Source organism: Propithecus coquereli, unplaced genomic scaffold, assembly GCF_000956105.1.
Source record: "Propithecus coquereli isolate 6110/MARCELLA unplaced genomic scaffold, Pcoq_1.0 Scaffold36, whole genome shotgun sequence".
NCBI lineage: Eukaryota > Metazoa > Chordata > Mammalia > Primates > Indriidae > Propithecus > Propithecus coquereli.
Window position 1 is genome coordinate 5,645,791 of NW_012149285.1, and position 21,817 is coordinate 5,667,607.

Sequence of the window (21,817 nt, forward strand, 5' to 3'; positions counted from 1 at the left end):
AGCACAAGTGGCCAAACCACGGGCTTCTCGCTTGCTGCCCTGCTCACCTCCCTGTCCTGGGCAGCTCCTACCCTGCTGCGGCCTTCGGGCTGCTCCGCACAAGGGGCAACGGCAGTTCCTCTTCATTTGTGCCTTCCGAATCCTGGCCCCTGAGGCCCTCTCCGTCTCTCCTGCACGCTCGATCCAGAGAGGACCCAGCTGGGCCTGCGCTTTCCCGTAGCCCAGCAGGCTCCACCCGGAGAGAGGGCCGCCTCTCCTCCTGTCAGCCCACCCCGGTCCCTTCACGGTGAGCTGTGGGGGTCTCTCCTCACAACCCGGGGATTGGGAAGCAGACTCCTTTCCTCTGTCGTGGGCAGTTCGCCTCTCTTTGTAGAAAGATGAAGTTTTTGTTATCTAATGATTTCAGCTTTGAGGCTTTAACTATAATTCCAATACTATCAGGAAAAGCCCTTTGGCGTTCCACGACTGCAGCAGGGGTCAGCAGTAGGGTCAGGGTTAGCTGCTTCCTTCAGGAGAGGGAATGATGACCTAAAGTCACACTAACTACAAGTGACTGGGGTGTGGCCAAACCAGCCCTGTTTCTAATCCCGACAGGCCTCGAGGGTGAGGGAATGAGGAGCCCGGGAAGGCAGAGAGGCAGAGGAAGGAAGTCCCGAGGCAGAGGCAGAGGGAGAGGAAGAGGAAGAGGAAGAGGGCTGCCCCAAGTGACGGTGGTGTCATGAAGGCAGGTTCCTTCTCCCGTTGCTCCCTCCCGCGCCGTCTAGAACACTGCTGGGGCAGTGAGCAAAGGCGCCCTCCCCGGTTTCCCTCCAACCTCCAGGGTCCCTGGTGTCCACTGACTGCGATATTTTCAGAATGACAAATGGCTATAATTTCTCTCTTAAATTACAGTTTTCCTACAAAACGTCAACATAAGGTCTCCAGAATTATTGAGAAGAGAAAATACTGGGCACTTTAATTTAAAATTTTGACTTAGTAAAGAGCTTGTATAAGCTGGATGCTACGTATCCAGCATAGGGGCTGGTCTTGTGACCAAGTGCAAAGGACATTTATTATTTGTGTCAGCCCAGAAGTGCACTCCTGTCCTTGTAGGTAACACTCTCTCCACACACACACACACACACACACATGCTCGCCACGTGGTTCTGTGGGGCTGCCAGTCACAGATCCTCTCCCCGTGGCCAGAGAGATTGTGGCAGGAACAGCCGGGGTGCAGGTCGGGAGAAGGGATGTCTTTCCTTCACGTGTTTTTAGCTGGAGTAGTGGGGACCCCACCTCTTCTCTCTGACCAACAGCTGTAAGATGATGAGACAAGCACCACCTGTGACCATGATTGTCCCCTGTCCAGTGAAAACCCACCCATGGCCTGGGAGGATGAAGCAACCAGACGAGAGAAACAGAGAGGAGAGACAGAAGTGAGTCCCAATGCTGTTCTAGACCCAGAGGCAGCTGCTGCAGCGGGCAGGCTGCTGCCCTTTCTGCAGCTGGGCTGAGGGACGCACTGGGTCCCCTTTCTCCTCAGGCTGCCTAGCCCTGGCGGTGAGTTATATGCCCACCGAGGAAGCATCCTCCCCGGGACTAGCCCGAGGTTAGTTCTGCTCTGCAGATGGAAACTCTTTGGAGAGGAATTTTTGAGCCTGCAGTCACACATCTTTGCAGCCTAGAAAGAGAATGGTGGTAATTTAAGCTTTATCACAGGCACAGACCATTACATCAGGGTCTGTTCCTGGCAGAGATAACAAAAAGTGTTAAACTAGAAAGACCTTTGGAGTTTCCAAAAGCATTAGGGTGGTCAATCTACAATATTTCAGCATGCTGGTAATACAACCAACGTGAGTTGGCGGAACTACGAACATTCCATCTCTGTTTAAAATCCTCGCTCGGCTTTGTCGAAGATCTAGGAGCAAGTAATCAGCTCCCCACAACGCCCACACAATGTCCTCTGAAACAGGCAGATCTCAGCGTCCTCGATTGCGTATTAGAGAGAAATAATTGTACATCTGAGAGCCACCACGCTGTGGTGGAGAGTGGAGTTCCACAGATTAAAAAGCGCGTCTGGGTTCCGCCAATTAATGGTGTTTGACGGAGGAGCCCAAGGCCCAGTGCAGCGAAGTGAGTCCCCCAAGACGACACGTCTCCCAGGGGCCGGGCCGCGCTCTGTGCTGGTGCCCGGCGTCGGGAAGCGGACAGCCCCAGCGCCTCTGCGCTCCCGTGCCTGGTGGCTCACACGCCGCAGCAACGCCTGGCTGGCGCTTTGGAGGCCGGACGTCCGGATCGGGCGCCAGCAGGGTCGGGCGCTGGGGAGACCGCTCGTCCAGGCTGCGGACAGCGGCTTCACGCGCACGCGGGCCGAGGGGCGGTGAGCCCGGCCCCGCCCGTCCTCAGGAAGGCGCGAATCGCGTGCACGAGCCCCCCCGCGACTTCGTCACCTCGCTGGAGCCCCTCCAAATCCCTCGGCGTTGGGATTTAGGCTTTAAGCCACGGATTTCGAATTTCACAGGCGGTGGGGCGGCTCGCAAACGCCTCGCCCACAGCCGGGCCCTGCAGAGCGGCCAGAGCCCGCCGCCTGCCGGCGCCGTCAGCTGCCAGCGCGCTTGTCCCCTTGGTGCGTTTGCACACGGTGTCCTGCGCCCGGAGGTCATCTGTTCTCCCCTTACCGTCGCCACCACCTTTCTTTATTGGCGCTGACCTTTCAGGCGCGCTCCGGGTCTCACCCGGCTGAGGCTTCCCCCGATCCCTCCCCTCTTTCCAGTTTCCTGCCCATCCCCGTGGGCAGATCAGCTCCGAGCCGTTCGCGTGACGGTCGCTGTGCACTCCGGGGTCCGGCGTGCTGCGCTTGTTTGCGTGCGTCTGTCTGCGTCCCGGACGGCGCAGAGACGCGGCTGTGTGTCTGTTCCCGCGCCGGTCCAGGCCCCCGTGCTGCGGCCTCCAGGACGCGCAGCACCGTCATCCGCGTGGGAAACACGCCGACCCGGGGCTTTTGATTCGGAATCTCGTTCTCTGTCCACATCTGCGTCACGTGCCGGCCATTTATGCCCACGGACCTCCCCAAACTTCCCTCGACATCTCTTTTTCTAGCTCCCAACATCTTACACGACGGAGAGCAACACTGCGCTCCCGTCAAGGGAGCTCTGTTAGAGGCGACACCAAGAAGATTTTGTCAACGCACCCACTCATGTATCAGCAATGCTACAGTGGGGCTGCTTGATGATTTTACAGTCGGGGTTTATTTAATCCTCCTTCAACTCAGGGCACTTTGGGCACTGGGAGTTACTCATCTTGATTCACTGTGTGCATCACCTTTAATTTAAGAATCAAAAACCTCGTTTGCAAAAACAACGATTTTGACCTTTTGTTAACGCTTTCTTTTAAAACGATTTACGTTTTTTCCAGCAGGTGGCAGTATAACACAAACAAAAGTTGGAGCGAACCTCCGTTTTGAGTGTTTGAGCCTCACTTCAGCATCCTGGCCAAGGAAGAGGAGTCCCATTCCGGGGTGGATTTCTACAATAATTCTAAATTTAGAAATAGGGTCTTTCTAAAGGTTGAGCTATTGGCCATCTTTTCACTACCAGTCATTCTCATATACTTTTCAAGTAGGCAAGTTGGCCCTGATTAAATTTAAGAATTCCTTTAACTCTGGCACGTCTAAGGAATAAAATAAAAGAGAGTTTTCAGGAAAAATTTTCTGTAGCGATTTTACCATATTCATTAGTTTTAATGAGTTGTTAATTTATATTTTTTAATTCACTATATTATGGTAGTGAAGATAAAATTATTTGGGCTATGATATGGCATCATATAAGAAAATGGTCTTTCTGTGGAATGCATTTGAACGTATGTCCTAGACATATGCATATTTATGGGAGCGTTGTCTTTCAAAGAGTTATTTCAGCCTCCCAGATTATAGTTTAGTTTTTAGATTCAGCATTCTTTACAGAATTAGATTTCTTTGATTTAGTTTCTCAAATTTTGTTTAATTATCCATAATTTCTAGGGAATTTCTCAAATAAAACTGGAAGAAAGTATTCATCAGACCAAGATAAATTGCATGTCTGGGGAGACAATAAGTAGTTTGCAGGATGTGCTTAGTTAAAATTTTAGATACCAAGAAGCAAAGATTAGAAACACATTAGCACATCAAGTCAGAAATCTATTACGTAAAGGATATATCAACTACATTTTATTTTCTGAGAAGACAATGGGGAGCAAATTGCTCAATTATGATTAATAAATAGTTCCGATTTGTGTCATTCCAATTCACTGTGTACAGATACTCATTTGAAATTCTTTGGTGTATTTTCTCATTCTAGAGGCAAAAGGAACCTTCCTACTGTGGATCCCAGCCTCTGCGTCTCCATTTAACTTCTAGTAAACATTTTACCTTCTTTTTCTATCGTGCTGGTCAAAAGTGGGTAACAGATTCCAGAATTTGAGAAGCAATGAGGTGCCAAGGGATGGCTAGAAAGAAAGTTCTAGCATAGGGTATCCCTCAAATACTCCAAACTCATTTCTTCATCCAACAAACATTTGGTACCTCCTCTCAGTAGTCGCTATGTGCAGTGGCAAAGTTCTAACCGGGGACAGGCACGCATGCTCCTCCTGCTGATATTCCTGGGGGCCTGAGCCCCCATTCTTGTCCTCTGCTATTTCTGTTTTCTGCTTCTAAGAGCACATTTGGGTGGATGGTGAATGTCTTGGATTCATTTCTCTCGTCTTGTAGCTTTTCTCTGTTAGCTTTCATTTCTCGCACATGCAGAGGGAAGGCAACGTGAAGACACGTGGGAGAACGCCGTGTGGAACCCTACAGGGAAGCATCTGCAAGACAAGGACAGGTAGATCCTTCAAGAAGCTAAGAGAGAGTCCCCAGCGCTTCAGAGGGAGCATGGCCCTGCCACACGCTTGACGCTGCATGTCTTGGCCTCCAGGACTGTGAGAAGGTATGTTTCTCTTGCTTTAAGCCACACCGTTTGGGGACTTTTGTTATGGCAGCCCTAGGAAACTAATACAGGTTTTGGTTCCATCCTTTTGCTTTGCAGTGTGAGCAGTTCCCTTGACTTTCTCCTCCAGGTTGACAGCTTGGGCTTGAGCCCTGTTCCTTCTATTACTCAGCCCATCTACTGAATTTTTTCTTTTAGGGATCACATTTTAAATATCCACAAGAATTGTGTTTGCTCCTTCCCACAGAAACTGCTCTAGATTTTGGATGAGGAATGTTAGATTTTTAAAATAAGTATCTTTGCTTTTTCTAGGGTCAGTTGTCCTGTTGGTTTATTCAGTTTCTTTTCTTTTTTACATTGATTTAATGCATGATGGTGATCAGATCATACTTTCGAAGGAAGACATTGGTAGGTTTATAAGAGCCTGTATCTGGGTAGCAGGTGTGGGATATTTGCGGAATATTTGTGGAAATAATGAGGGTTGGTCTAGGTAGCAGGTGTGGATATTTGTGGGATATTTGTGGAAATGATGGAGGGTTGGTCTGGGCAGTAGGTGTGGGATATCTGTGGGATATTTCTGGAAATGATGGAGGGTTGGTCCGGGTAGTAGGTGTGGGATATTTGTGGGATATTTTTGGAAATGATGGAGGGCTGGTCTAAGTAGCAGGTGTAGGATATTTGTGGAAACGATGGAGAGTTGGGTCTGGGTAGCAGGTGTGGATATTTGTGGAAATGATGGAGGGATGGGTCTGGGTAGCAGGTGTGGGATATCTGTGGGGTATCTGTGGAAAGGATGGAGGGCTGGTCTAGGTAGCAGGTGTGGGATATCTGTGGAAATGATGGAGGGCTGGTCTGGGTAGCAGGTGTGGGATATCTGTGGGGTATCTGTGGAAAGGGTGGAGGGTTGAGGGCGGCCGCTGAGCGAGGAGGACGTGGCGGAGGAGCACAGGTGGGCCTCCCTGCCGTGGGTGCGAGGTGCAGGGAAGGTGATGACCACGACAAATAGGGTTTGCCCAGGGCTGCAGAGCTTCAGTGGATTTTACCCTCAAGCAAAGTTGCCTTTCCTTTCTTCCCTCAACGTCTAACATGCAAATAGAAGTTTATTTACGTTGTGTTGCTTGCTCTGCCACTTAAAGAAGACAGTGAAAAAGCTTGTGTGGTGGGATGATATTTTCCGAAAGAAATGATTATGATGAAACCTTTTCTTCCCCGTGATTCCTGTGGATCTGGCTTTCTGCCCGCTGCGGCTGGGGCTTCCGATCCTTCAGAGGGAGGCTGGCTGCGGAGGGTGGACGCTCGGTGCTCAGCTCGGCTTTCAGAGCAACTCGGCAGCGGGGGAACGGCCTCTTCTCTGGCTTGCGATGTAATCATTCTTTTTCTCATTTCTACTTTTACCTTACCCTTCACTTTACCTAATTTCTCCCTTTGCGGGCTGTTTCTGGAAGGCCTTGGGTAGGTTTTCCGACCCGCGCGCTGCAGCGGGGAAGGCTCTGGCCTGGAGGGCTCCTGCTCCCCGGCCCTGCTCCCCGACCCTGCTCCCCGGCCCTGCTCCCCTGACCCTGCTCCCCGGCCCTGCTCCCCGGCCCTGCTCCCCGGCCCTGCTCCCCTGACCCTGCTCCCCTGACCGCCGCCCGCGGTCCGGGCAGAGCCCGCGGCTCCGAGCTAGCTCCTGCTGACGGGAAGACGCGGAAACAGCAGACAGCTGGGTGCGGCCACTCAGCTCCGTAACTGAAGGTTAAAGCGGGAGGACGCTCTTGAGGTCACTTCTGGACCAGAAAGAGCAGCCCGGAGAAGCCGAGTCCCCCCGCCCAGCGAACTCAGGGCCGCCTCCGGGCAGGGGCCCTGGCCTGAGCCTTTCCACTGAGTTGCGCGTCCCAGGCTCCCTCCCACAGGAGTTCATTTTGTCCCATTTTTATTGGCACACCAAGAAACAGAAACGGACATTTTTCTCCTAAACATAGTTCCAGATGGACCTACTTTAAGAGCTATTAGACAAAAAGGAAAAGTTATTGTCCCTGCCATTGGCATCTTAGCCGGAGCTCAATTACTTCCTTGAAGGAGAAAATGACGGCCCCGCCTAACCGGTGCCTCTGCGGACGTGGCGCCATTGTAGACGCTGGTCCTGGATCCAAAGAAGTCATATGCACGGCAAACAATAAAACCGATCACTTTAGTCACAGGTATGCTAATAAAAGCCTATTTTCTAGTATCTCTCCTCTCTACTTCCATCAAGGGAAGCATTTGCCTTACTATTTTATTATTTATTTTACTTTTGCTCTAACTTTGTCAGAGGATCGCCTCATTTCTGACGTCTTTTTCCAGTCACGGGCATGACTCTGTCTCTGAGCAGTGTCACCTTCCCTGTGCGATCCTGAACGCCGTCCACCCACCTCGGGAGGCAGCGCCACGGGATCGGAGCCAGGCCGCGTCTCCTTCTGGCTCCAATTACTAGCGTGTGTCCGCGTTCTTCAGCACAATCATTTGAAGTGATTTACGAGCAAACTTTACATACACAGGCGCTCGCATACCTATAAATAAACCTGGTGTCAGATCACACACACACACACACAGTCATGGCAGTTGGGTTCTGACAGCCCCAGCGACCACCTCTGCTCTGTCTCTGTGACAGAGTGACAGAGTGATTAGGACCAGAGACTTTCACTTGCCCACTGTCCTGCCTTTGGGCCAAGTTACGATTCTTTGTTCAGGTCCAGCCTCAGCTCCGCACCGTCAGACCACACCTGGCCGACGCGCAGACGCAGATTCCGCTTGCTATCGTTTCCTCAAATATACACACTCAAGGCTTCCCTGGAACACTTGATTTTCTTAACTAGACTTTAAGATCTGCACAGATTCTCCAGGCCTGTTATGCTTATGTACCGTCCAGTTCTAAGACCATAATCCCCACTGGCTCTCTGCCTTTCCCAGCCCTCCCCAGCATGGGTGCTCTGAACAGTGGGTGTCTGGCATCTAGGCAGACCGAGATTCTCACAGCACCGTGCTGCTTGTTAGAAATGCACAGGACTGAAAGATCAGTATCATTACCTTAGTAAAAGCTACCCCCTCGTTAATGAAGTTGTTACCTCCTAGATTGTGGTTTTAAAGACGATTTTGATTGTCATTCATAATGTAAATAACCCCAGGAAGGCCTTCTATTTTCCCCAAAACATTCCCATATCTTTCTTCCTTCTACATGTGGGACAAAGGCCTTCTGTAGTCTTCTCTTTATTTTTCCTGTTAATACTTACTTTCTACCACTGCTCTACAGGAATCTGTGCTCTGTTGAGCCTGGTCTGGGGATGACACCCTACAAATAGCGGTGCTCTGTCCTGCCACAGCATTTTCCGTAGCTAGCATCTTTTGCTGAAAAACTGTCACCTCTTCTTCAAATATACCCAGCCTTGTCTGACCACTCCCTCTCCTGACCTTAATACTTATTTCATCCATTCAGTAGGTGTTTATTGAGCGCCTATGGTGCGTGGTACTGGGTGCTAGTGATGCAGCATTGAATGGACCGAGTCAAACAGTGCGTCCTGCCCTGGGGGAGTTTACATTCTAGTATCAGTGTCAGCAGTGGCTAGGAAAAGAAAAGAAGAGTTGTTGAACTGAAGAGGATAGAAGAGCTGGAGAATATATTTTAGCAGTGAAACCTCAGGTGAGAAAGTAAAGCTAAGATCCAGCCTTGGGTCTATTTCCCTGTCTGCTGGGAGGGAGGTGAAATTTGGGTGAATGGCAGAAGGTCCTGTCACGTTGCCCCGTGCTCTGGTGTGATGTTATCTGATAGCAGAGTAAATGCTCCTGCACCTTGGGTACCGGGACGGAGGCTGCGACGATATTTTCACAGGTGCACGGAGGTTTTTTCCTTAGCTAAATGCTAGCGAGACTTTCATTAAAGAAGCCTGGGGAGGCAGAAAGAGGAGCTCAGGACCCAGGAGGATTACATTGTGGAGCACAGAACCCATGAGAGAGTCCAGGTAAGGAGTGAATGTACAAGGAGACAAGTCACATCTCGAGGCTGGGGCTGGGACAGAGCAAGCAGCTGTCATAGGAGACAGAGGGACGCCAGTTTGGGAAGCAGAACAGAATGGGTAATGGTCAATTGACAACAAAAACAGTCATCAGCCCAAGTTTTTAAACGCCATAGTTCTTCAATACATAGGGAGCCACTGCTGTGTCTTAAGTGGCTTTGTCCATAGCCAGTGGGTGGTACCGGAGGTCTGCAGGGGATGGTCGATTCTGCCCAGGGGTGCGGGGCATGAGGATCGCAGGCTCTAGCCTGACTGTGGAGGCGCGACTAACCTGGCAGCAGTGAAGCGAGGCCAGGAATGAGCGTCTGCAGTCCAAGGTTCGGCAGATGTTGCCAAAGAAACAAAGACAGAGGATAGTCAGAAAAAGAGTCACGGCAAGGTGTGAGCAGAGAAGAGCAGGGTGTTCCGAGTTCACCTGAGACCATGGTCTCGAGTGAGTGGTATACCTGGTGGACGTCTCTCTCAGGATGGGGGAGCAGGTCTCCCCTCCTTCCAAAATAGCGTGAGTAGCATACCAGCCTCCTATGACTGAGTGGCTCTTATAGCAAATGGTGGCAGAGGAAAGAAATTCTAAATTCCAAACACAGTCAGATACCAGAGAAGGGGGCAAGGCTACCCCAGGAACCCAGAGATCTCGAGACCAGGACAAACTAAAGAGCAGGGAGGCACCAGTAGAATAACTGAAGTGATTGCTATTAATAATTTAGGAATTAAATGTGTTAATATTATTCTGCGTGCCAAGGGAGGGAGACAGAACCACGGAGTGTCCTGTTGGGGTAAAGATCACACCCGCTGCGAGAGAAAGGAAAGAAACGGTTGTTTGTGACCCTGACAAGGGAAAGAGGCTGTTGCAACCCCATGTTGAGCGTCTCCACAGCAGAGCAATTCCCGGGACTGGAGGCCCAGGACGGCGAAGGGCCCCTGGGTCTACGCGCCGGTGGGGGGTCTCAGAAGGGAGTTGGGAAACCGAACAACTGTGTTTGGAGCGTCTCTGCCCATGTTGCAGCATTTTACTTTATACTGAAAAAGTCTTCAGTGGGGGCTCATCTGGGCTTTGAAGGGAGATTGATTTTAGTCAATGTTTTGATTCGTTTTTTAGACACTTGAGCCCTTTCTGCCCCCCTATTCTCGCCCTCTGTAGACTAGGACACCAGTTAGAAGTTTGACAGTATTTTTCCCTAAACATTTTGTCCTTTTGCAGTTGTCAAATATTGCATTAGATCTTGTTATAAACAGACCAGAAGCTGGCATTGTTGACATTTCCCTTCATTAGTAAGTAACTGAAAGCTGACATTTTCACCCTGTACGCTCTAGTCGGGTCTAAGGGTAGGAACGCGGTACGGGAACGAGGCCATCTGTTTTCCTTCCCGCTCTCGTTACGAACTCGCTATGAAACATTAATTGGCGAAACTACTTCACCTAATGGGTGCCTATGTTTCTCTTCAAGGGATTTAAAGCCCAAATGAATGAAAGATGGCATTGATTTGAGTCCAATGAGATTATTGATTAAACCTGAGATTTGAAATCTAAATGAATGAATGAAGACATTGATTTGAATCTTGACTTGGCTTCTCGTTACTGTGGTAGGCACTTAATTTCTTTGGTTCTTACTGTCTCATTTGTAAAATTAGAAAAATAACAATAGTGACTTTACCTACCCCCAAGTATTATCACAGGGGATCTGTTAGATAATGTAGTAAGTACTTTACACACTATTAAGTGCTGAACAAATGCTAATTTTTATATTGGATACAATATAGGCTTAATGAAGTAGTTATTAATTGAGGGTCCTGTGGAATAACATGCAGGTCAGGCCAGATCTGTGGTTGAGGTTGGGGAAGGCTGAAGCCCCATTTCACTCTCCTGGAGCTCATTTCTCGACTAACTTGATGAACACGTGTTCTAACCTAATCCCCTCAAAGTTTGGAACTACAGTTTGAGTACCTCAATCACAGAGAATGAGGTGGTAGGAGGCTGAGGCTGAGGAGCACATACGTTGGTAGTTTGTGTGCACCAATTTGAGTTTTGAGGAAAAAGGGGGCAAGATTTGGAAACAACTGCATGAAGATCATGCAAAATTTGTGAGAATATTGAAGTGGCTTGAGAAGAGGCGTATGAGTGAAATTCTCCCACTCTACCAAACTGATAGCCCAGGCTTTTGGACAGAAAAAGGGAGAAGGTAAACAGTATCCAATTCAATTTAGAGGTGAAAACAAAGGAGACCCCCAAAGTTATCCTTCTTACTTTACATTCTACGTTAAATTCCTAGTTTGACCCGTCTGTTTTTTCATGGGAAGTCCATTTCATGCCTTACGATTTTGATTACATTTAGAATTACTACTGTTGGGTCAAAAATGACGTGGAAAGAGTTTTGTGTCAAAGATTCTTTCCTTTCAAATTCTGAGTAAGCTAAGGTTCCCTCAGTTCTCACTGGAGTTTACCCACGTGGGATGTTAAAATTTTGAAGGTCAATTAATGAACCAGTAAGGTGGCGATGAAGGCTAGTCGTTCATTCTAGGCATCGAGTAAATTGATCCTCAATCTATTCTTATCCTCTTTGCATTAATAAAGTGAAGCTTCTCTACTCAACAAGAAAGAGCACTTTTCCTCCGGGCTCGTCAACCCATGCCTGTGTCTGTGGCTCTACTGAGCAGAGGGCTGGCTGGGTGTCGGCCCCTCACACCCTCCACTGGGCACCCTGCACAGGCACGGTCTGTCTGTATGGGGCAGACCTGGAGTGATTTTGTTTGACCCAATGTCCTGAACTTGCTTTGAAACAAGAATTGCTGTAAGGATTGGTCAAGGTCAGTGATGCTTTTGGCTTTGTGGTATCCACTTCCCAGCTGCATTGCTGTGTTTGGGGAAGAAGTTATTGTATTCTCTGAAAATTTATTTTTATATTTGAACATGATTTTTCCTTAAGCACTAGAGAATGCATCTTCTCTGAGTAGAAAGGGAGGTGGAATAGTGGGAATCCTTGGCTCTGGTATTCCAATTTACTGTGTAAACTTGGGAAAACTGCTTAAACCTCTGTGAGCCTAAATCACCTCATCTGTAAAAATGTGGGCAGTATTACTTATTTTATAGGCTTGAAATAGGATCAAATGGGTTAGAAATTTACGTAAATTTCCTAGCCCAGTGCCCGATTCATAGCAATACACATTTAACAACTGTTACTTTTTTCCCTACCACCATGATGTGAAAGAAAGAATGACATGGAATGGTGAGTCGACAACCCCAGATTCTAGCAGTGGCTGTTCAGTTTATTAGTTGTGGTATTGGACTCTTTAGCCTTGGTTTCCTCTTCAATAAAAATGAGAGGTTGATTGTCTTTTAGGTTTCTTCTAACTTGATGAATTTATGATTATTCATATATTTTTTGGATTCTATTCTAACCCTAAATTTAGAAAAAGTTATATTTGTTACCCAAGAAGCACTGATTTCCACACAGTGTTGGCATCAATACTCTCATGCTCTTATATAAGAAAGAGAGTCAGCAAGTTCTGCACCCTGTTTCTTGGGAGAACAAAGGAAGGTGCTGTGCGTAAATCTGTGGAAGGCATTCCACTTCCACGCAACCGTGATACGACTCCCTGAAATGCATTTTATCATGGGCTAGGCTTAACACTTCTGGACTTCAGAGCCAGCTCACAGGCATTCCACATTCGGCCCGTAGGCCCTCACAGGGACTTCTGTATTTGAACTGCTGCCTGGAGGTGCTTGCCAACAGGTGAGGGACATTGCTATCTAAGCCCAGGGACATTTGTGGGCCAGGTCCTGGCCCCAGATGAGGAGTCGTTGAATTCAAACTGACAGATGTAGGGGGTTCCTGAGAGAATAAATGGATGTTTGTAGCCTGTGAGTTTTTCTCCCTTATTGTGGATACCCTTATTTTTAAAATTTTGGAAACTGGTGGTATAAACAGGTGGAAAATAGAGAATGTCAGTTCTCACTAATGGTTGTGCACAAGAATTCCATCCATGATGATTAAAACTCTAAGTTAGAAGTTTTTGAGGACTTGTGGAGATCTAGCTGAGGAAGACTGGCCATGTCAAAATAATGTCTCCACAATTTCAAAGACAGGATAAAGGTGGATTCTGAAAGACGCAATGGACTTGCAAAGTTGGATGGACCACTGAACAGATTCTTTGTACTTAGCAAAAGGAAGCATGATCTCTAGGAACTGGGGTAAATGCCCTAGAAATTAGTTTATTTTTATGGCTAATAGAGTCATATATTGGTTGGAATATTTCATGTTATCCTTGTGGATAAGTTGTAGAAGTGTGGGTGAGACTGTAGTAGTCAAATGAATTTATGTGTATTGAATAGTGACATCAACAAGCACCAGCTTTTACAAGATGCTGGAGGACCTGGAAAACATGGTGATAGAATTGGAAATATTTAGTCTGGAAAAGAAAAAAGTTTCTTATTGTTCCCCCTTGGAAGGGGTAGGCAGAGCAGCTATCCCTTCTGAGCTATGTGTTGAATATTTTTAACAGCTCTATCACTGAAGAGGAATTAGACATTCTTTATATCTCAAGTAGGACAATTTGGGACCATGGAGGCAGAATTTTCTTAACAGAAGGAAAAATGTTTCTGTCAATGAGTTTAACGGAAAGGACTGTCTTTTGAGGGAGCAAATACACTTTCCTGCCAAGTTCCAGCAGAGGCTGCTCGCCTGTCTTGGGCATTGCCTAGCAGTTGCTTCCATTGACAAGGAAGTTGGGCAAGATAATTTCTTCTGGTCCTTTATAAACTTTTAGATGCTGAGATAATGTTAAAGAGAGTAAGTTAATGGTCAGAAAGCAAAAGAACATCTTCCCCTCTGTCGTCATGACGAAAGGAGCATATTCTGTTTTGTCACACAGAAAAGGTTTATGTTCCTAGGTGTCCTGCATTCCCAGATGAACCAGGAATGAGCAAGTCTTCTCAAAGCCATGAATAACAAGTATTTCCTGAAAGCATTACAGCAAGATAAAAGCCACTAGAAAAGAGCAACGTTTTGTTTTTCTTTACTCAAAAGACAAAAATGTTTCTCAAATATATCCAGTCCAATCCAATCAGAATTTTGACCACCATGTAATAATTTGAACCACAAATAATTTGAACCAAAAATTTTCTCTCATATTCTAGTAGCAGTTTGTCTCAAAACTAGATACCTTTTCAAAGATAAGTAAATATTTTCTTCATGTCCAAAGTTATCCATGAATTTTCCTTTTCTTTCACACTCAGATTGTTGAAGGTCAGGATTCTTAGAAGTTGGTAGATTTTGAACTCTTTTGACTATGTAGCCTACATTAAGAAATACATTTTATACCACTTCCTAGGATCATATATGCATTATAACTGAAATTGAATATTTGAGAAATAACACTTAGACCTACCCACTAGTATAATACTCTGACATTTTCAATTCAATTCATTAATAGTTAAATACTGTTCATGCCCCATTAATTTCACAGAATTTTCAGGTTGAAAAGCAACGCTCTAATGAATAGTCTCTGAAAACTCAAATAATGGCAGAATAAATGAGAGAATTTAGATCTTGTCACATAGGACATTTGGTAAACTTGCTACAGAAAGAGAATTTTTTGCATACGTATTGTATGGAAAGTCCTGAGATTCGCGATATATTCACACAGTCCTCTTTCTATCTTTTCTGCCCCTCTCCCCTCTTCCCACAGAAAACCACACACTTTGGCAGCAGCCTCTTGAAAGACTAAAGAGGAGATACATAGATAGACTGTGTTCATTCTGTGAATCTTACGGCTTGACATCCAGAGAAGCAAATTTTAGCCCAAAGCATGTCGTTTACAAGCACTTTCAGGTGACTGCCGTGGTAACGGGATCGCGGAAGCGCTGCTCAGAGCTGTTCGGGTAACCATTCTTTTATTAGCAGGAAGGCAAATGCAGTTTTTAAGATCAAAGTGGACACCTCTAGGAAGTTACATTTATTACAAAAAGCTAAAACGTCCACATTCCCAGGAATCAAAGGGACTTAAAGCAGAAGGATGGTAACATGCAGTAGATGAATGCAATCTTTGACAGGACAGCAACCACCTAAGTAGGTGACAGGAGCAGGAGGTAATCTCGTTCTGAAAGTTACCAGTTCTGCCAGGTCTGGGGTTAAGTGAGGTGCCACAGCCCTGGTCTGCCTGACAAACATTCCCACGGACAGTGCAGGCACTGAGACTACTTTTACAATTTTTTATGCTTTTATAGTTTTCACCATTGAAGATTCCCTTGGCAGCATTTTGATCCCACTGTTTCAGAAAGCGCCCCCTGCTGTCGCAGCATGAGTATCGTAAACGGTCGTTATAACTGCAGTATTTGGACAGCCACCATGGATGAAATCTAGCCCCTAAAACATGGTGACCTCGGATAGCAGCAGCCAAACTGTGGCTCTTCTACGAGCGTGGGCGGCCACCTAACGACAGCTATACTTGTCATTTAGGGCTCTTGTGTACTCCCCACCACCCGCACACTTTTTATTTTTAGCATTTGAGACAGTTTTTTGTTTTATTTTCTTCCTCTTATCTATTTTTTAAGTTGACAAATAGAAATTGATTGTATATATTATATTTATGGCACACAACATGACGCTTTGAAATATGTACACATCATGGAATGGCTAAATCAAGCTAGTCGCCAGATGTGTTATCTCACACACTCATTATTTGTCCCAGCTTAATAAGCCCTTTGTCACGATGTGCAGAAGGTTACTGTCATGGAAGTATGAAGAGCATCTCTCATCTGGGCCCACTTCAAATGCTTCCTAGAAACTCCTTTGCTGAGATTCCTAAAAAACTTTTCTGGAAGTTTTGAATATCTAGGAAATTTTGGCCAAACATTTGGGGAAGTAACAAAGGTCTTTCATTTTACTTTTTTTTTTCAAAAACTCTCCCATAAGTTGAGGGTCTAAAGAGGCCTACCTCCAGAAGAGTTCTGGGTGTGTAATGAAGATGCTTCATTTTACAAAATAAATGACTTCTCTCCCATTTTATCAGGCCAATGTCTATCAAAACCCCTTCTGATCCCCCAGGAGTTCAGCCTTCCAGAGACTAGAACTTGAAGAAACGTTTTCCTGATCGTTATGAAATGTTTACTGTAATTTAAAGTGTTAGTGTCACAGAAGTGGTTTTTGTACTCAGTAGCTTCTTTACAGCAAACTTTTATGGCCCATATTATTGATGAAAAGGCAGTATTATTTTAATGCATTTTAAATGGACTCTTACAGAGTGTGCAAAGCCTTGATCACAGACATTTTTCTTGTACTAAGAAAAAAATATAAATATATACAATAGTCTCAAAATTGTAAAGGTTTTAATGAGATCAAAGGGTGCAATATGAGGAATAGATACTAGTATGCCCTGGGCAATCTCTGGGCTAACTGTTGGAAAAAGTTTACCATTCACCATTAGTGGTACTGATAGTTTGTCAACATGAACCATATTTCTTTCTTTATTTTTTTCTATTTCTTGAAATGCACAGTTCTCATGTCCATACTGAAAGAAGAGGATTTAGTTTGGTGGAAATTAATCAATAGATTATTGTTATATATTCTGCTCTGTGTAGTACGTACTTAAGGTAGGGGCAGAGTTATTAAAAATTATGTGCTCTGGATGTATCATTTTGATTGACTTCCCCAAGTTGAAGTTATGGGAGCACCTGCTCAGGAGCACTGCCCTCCATCATAGATAGTTCCCAACAGGAGGCAGGAGATAGGCTGAGTACTGGTTCATAGTCTATGTCAATCTCCAATAAAAGAAAAATAACAGAGTTAATTTCAGTAACTCTTTAAGGAGAAGTAAAAAGAACAGAAAGAACTGAGAATAAGAACAGAGCATCTGAAAGGGCACATGCCTTCCTTCTCCATGTACTTTCTGTTAATGACGCATTTTCCTGATCTTTATCTGCACGCTTTCTCTCCCGCCTAGCAAAGTTGGAGAAGGGATGGTCCAAGTATTCGGCACAGCTTGCAGTTTTCTACAGCTTGTAGGTCTGACCTTTCTCTGGCGTTTTGCATGTTGTTGCCACCTGTTTTATCCCATTTGTTAAAGATAACTTTCCTCATGGGACCCAGGCTTGATGCACCTCGAAGGAGTTACCTGCCCTCTCTCCCTCGGCCCCTCCCTCGGCTGCTACTCACTCAAAAGGGTCGCTGGGATCTGCCCTCTGCAGCTCTGGAGGGATGGGGATTCTTTTGTAGTACATTTCCCAGTCGAAGGCTCCTCGCATGGCATCCCCAGCTTGGGCCTCATACCCAAAGTGATTGTGGTCAATGACATCGATCATGGGACACACGATGGTTTTGTGGTTTAGTGCAATTTGGTCTGAAAAATGAAAGCACAAAATAGGAAATGACATGCCTGCCTAGGTCATCTGTCATTTTCAGCAAAGAGAAGCCTGCAGTTCCCTGCTAATGCATCACGCTCGCAGCCTCGCTCCCTCTCATTCTTTCAGCACTTCGCGGGAATCTCTGTTCGAGTGCTGGACTTAACGTGATGGGACAGTGATTAGGTACAATCAGAGTTGCTGCATTTGCCTTTAAGAAAGTTACGTCCCAGAGAGACTTGCAGAAGTCCATTTAGCTCTCCCTCTGTCACATTTTTGCTTTGACCTGTCCCCAATCTGTCATTTTATCATGCATCCAACATGCGCAGAGTATACACAGTATTTGTGTTCCTTCGAGCATATAGCCACCGCCTGCTGAGAAAATACTGGCCTGCTTTCTGAGGGTTCCAAGATGTAAATATTTAACTTCATGGTTTTTGTGGCATCTAATCTTGTAACAGCCATGATGGCTGTCCCCCCCGAAATGTGACAGACCATGCATAGAATTCTTTGCTTTGAGGTTTGCCAGAGATTTTGCCAAGTCTTATTTGATCTTCGAGATAGATTCTGTTTGTCAAAGCTGTACATTTTTATCCTCCTCCATCATATCCAAAAAGTGTTAGGTGGTATGATACTACTGCTATTACTCCTTCTACTGTTAAATTCTTGAGCAGCTACAGCTACTAAGTTATTTATACTCATGCTATTTCTAATACTCTGAGCAACCCTGTAGGATGCCTATTATTGACATCCCCAATTTGTGTGTGAAGAAGCTGAGCTCAGAGAAGTTAAATAACTTGTCAAGGGTTACGCAGCTTTTGAGAGCAATAACCAAGATGCAAGCCTGCTCAGGAGTCCAATCCCCAAACCTAGCCTTTCCATGGCGCTTCTCCTGGTAGCAGAGGGGTGACTTCTTTTTTCGGTTTCAGCACCTTCCTTTCCCAAGCAGGTAGTGCTATTGTGCTAGCCTTAGCAGCCAGTGCAGGGAACTGGCGTTTGCATACTTTGGTTCACCTAGAACAGTGATCTGTGAAGTATTTTTCTTTCCAAGAATGTGAATTTAAGCAATATTTATTATAAAAAGCCAACACTGTCAAACAGGCAGAACTTTGAAGTACGAACACCTGCTCTCATCATCTGGAAGACCTTTGGATGCGGCATGCAACACTAAATCAAGAAACAACAGAGATGATTTAGAACTATTCTGAAGTTTGGTTGTTTCTGTATCACACTTTCTCCAGGGGTCCTGGAGTAAACATCATATGTGCTGGGGTAAAGTTCTTACAATAAGGAAACTGTCTATTTTCTCCAGAAGTTTCTCCTAATCGGGGGGCAGGAAGCACAAGGTTTTCTCAGCTGGAATAACAGTGGCTTTATTCTGATAACACAGGGTGTGGAAACCAAAGGGTCCTGTGGAATATTTCGCCTCTAGCCCTATATGCCTTTTCATTCATTCATTTGTCCTTTTCCTCTTTCAACAATGACATTTTTTATTGATTAGAAACTCTGTGCTGGTCACTTTTTCTAGGTTCTGGGGACACAGCAGTGACTAACACCACAAAAAATCCCGGTCTTCAGGAATGAAGCAAAGACAATTAAGAAACATAGTAAATAACTAAATTATATAATGTTTTAGAAGGTGATAAATGAAATGGAAAAAAATCAAACAGGGTAAGGGGATGCAGGATACCGGGGCGTGGAAGGGGTTGCAACCTTAGATGGCGCAGCCCCAGTGAGCCTCGGAGGTCCCGAGGTGGCCTTTCCCGTATCCCAGCTGACTAGTGGACAGAGACCCCCCTCCCTTCGCTATTTCCAGTTAATCTCCACCAAGGACTCTCTGAGCATCCGCTTTCACCTGGGCAAGTCTTATAATGGGGTTTAATCTTTATCCAAATGGTGTTTTCCCAGAGATGTCTTTGACATATGAGACCATTGCCGCCGTGTCCAAAATATTTCTGCTGTCACCCCTGCAGGTCTTTTAGTATTAAGGTTTCAGTGACTTTCTTCAATCAAATTTAGAATCAGGTTTGATTTACAAGTTCCTTGACCAACAAAGGGTCCCAAGGTGACCCAAAGAGGATGTGTCTGTTAAATTAACTGTCAACTTTCCCTTCAGATTTCCTTTCAGCTCTCATCCCGCTGCACTAGCTTAGGGTGAGAGCAGCATGATGAATTTTTCATCCAAGGCTTGTGCCTACATTTCAATTTCCAGGGATCAAACAAACAGACTCTTAATGGGAAATTGAAATTCAGGTATAATCCCAAGGTGAAAAATGAACCAAGAGACTGTGTGGCTCCACCTGTTTTTTTTCATTCTGGATGATGTATCAAGACACTGATAGAGGAAAATAAGAAAAGATAGTGATCCCATGCTTGGATCATTTCTTAGCTATCAGGCCTATGGGAAATGAAATGCTTTAATGAGAAAAAGTGGGTTGTGGGTTTCTCTTATTCTCTTTTTCTTTTTTCCTGTTTTTCTTCTAGTGTTTTGTTAGACACACGGTGAACAATCAGAGACTCGATAATTGGCATTTAGGGATTGCTTTGGTTCATAAATAAATTAGACCTTTTGCTGACTTCCTTGAGTATTCAGCACCATATAGGTCAAATTCAGTTTGTGGAATCTCACCGTTGCTGATGAAGCTCTAAATTGCTATGTCCTTGGACAAGGTACTTTTAATTAAAAGCTCAGAGGAGTCCGACTGTAGGAACACTGAAACAGCCCGTAGATTAGGATGGCTGGGCAGTCCTCTGTGTGGGGGTCTGTGGTGATGTGGTGGGGGGTCTTAGATGCTGGTTGTTTCCTTTTTTAAATCCTATACAGTTTCAATTGATCCCCCCCCCCCCCCGCCATCTTTTACTAATGGAGCTTTGCTGAAATCCTACACAGTAGTCAATAGCAAATCGTTCTTTCCGAGGCAGCTACTGTGAAGGCAGTTGTTAGTGGCTTTATTTCCAAGGCCAGGGATGTATTTACAACAAAAGTTGATTATCAAAATCTGGAAGATTAGAAAGGAGTACAATATGTGTACAACAAGAACTTCTTAGAAAGAGATTTTTTTCAGGCTCACAATTTATTTCTTATCCACAACTGGACTTTATATCTGACTTCACTGTAAAATAAAAAGCAAAAATAGTGAAGCTTGAACTGAGTCACGCATATGCCTTCTAGCTTGAATTACTTCCCGTTTTGTGTTTCTAACAGTTCAAGCGCAGTCTGACATAGCCTTCTTGTTTCTCTCTTCGTTTTATCATGAACATTTAAGATATATCACCTGGGTAGCAGCTCTGAGTGTCTGAGAGGGTCTCTGTATAATGAATATGGGGTGGGGGTTGTATATTTAGGGATAGTCTGATGCCAGAAGTAGAAAGAATAACAAAAAAAGAAATGGCATGATAAATCCTAGAAAATGTCAAGGTGTTTACATCTTAACTGTATTCTGGGGCTGAATAATTTTCCTTCCTCATGTCTTAACAACCATGTAATACTTGCTAAATGTGTGTGCATATTTTAGTCTTATTGTAGTTACAGAACGACGATAAAAAAGAATTTGGGGGTCCTTTTTTCTTTTAGTGTTTACCCAGTGAATAAGACTACAAAAAAGGAAAACGTCTAAGATAAATGAAACCTTTTTACACCTTAAGTTAGATTGCAGTTGACATTATCTAAAATGTCAATTTTAATGTAGTTTTCTAGTTACTGCTGTCCTCAGCAGTGGTTAAGATATTCTGGTTCTAATAACTCTCATACTAATTCAAGGCTTCCGCTGGAAAAATTGTGGGAAGGACTGCTAGTCCTTGCGGATTGCAAACTCCGTGGACGCGGGTGCGCGCCCTCCAGAACCGCGGCCGCGCCGGGCCCTCCGGGGACGCGGACTCACCGAGCAGCGGCGGCAGCCAGTTCACGTTGACCTCGCAGTGGGAGTCCAGGAACGTCAGGACCTCGCCTCTCGCCATCGACGCCCCCAGGAGTCGGGTGCGGATGAGCCCTTCCCTTTTCTTGGTGCGAACAATCCTGACCTTGGAAAATCGGGCCATGTATTCTTCTAACTTATCCTTCAGGTGATCTAGGAAGCAAGTTAGGGGATGCACAGAAAGAACGCAAAACGTTAGTTGCCGCGCAATAGTCACGGTCGTTTGTGCACAGTGACTGCGCGGATAATGCCGGATCCCAGCGGAAGGCGCTGGAAGACCGTGTTTCTCCTTTCTTCACGTAGAGGGGAGACACTAAGAAGATTGTATGCCTCGAGGTTTTTAGACTTTATACTTTCCAGAATGCTTCAGAGACGGCCCCTAGTTTGAACACGGGAGAAGTCACTGACGCCCCGGGCTCCGGCAGGCAAGGCGGGCCTCGGCCTGTGCCGCCCGCGGGGGCAGCTCAGCCGCGCACCCTGGCGTGGGCTCTCCCTCCAAGCAGAGGTTGGTTGACGGCAAGGCTTTGCCTCGTGTTCTGTGTGCTGGAGACAATGCACGCCAAACAACGGCGAAGAAAAGTACCTGTCACATCAGCCAGAA

At 45.8% G+C, this 21,817-nt stretch overlaps 1 protein-coding gene across 1 annotated transcript in view; it reads right to left on the reverse strand.

Moving 5' to 3' along the window:
• Positions 1-21,365, reverse strand: part of GALNTL6 (polypeptide N-acetylgalactosaminyltransferase-like 6) — a 215,371-nt gene extending 194,006 nt beyond the window's left edge. Inside the window, exons 1-2 of the mRNA XM_012651657.1 lie at positions 21,184-21,365; positions 17,118-17,301 (exon numbers count right to left, since the gene is read on the reverse strand). Of these exons, the coding sequence (XP_012507111.1) occupies positions 17,118-17,301; positions 21,184-21,340 (341 nt within the window). The 5' untranslated portion in view covers positions 21,341-21,365. The remainder of the gene's footprint in view (positions 1-17,117; positions 17,302-21,183) is intronic.
• Between the last annotated feature and the right edge of the window lie 452 nt (positions 21,366-21,817).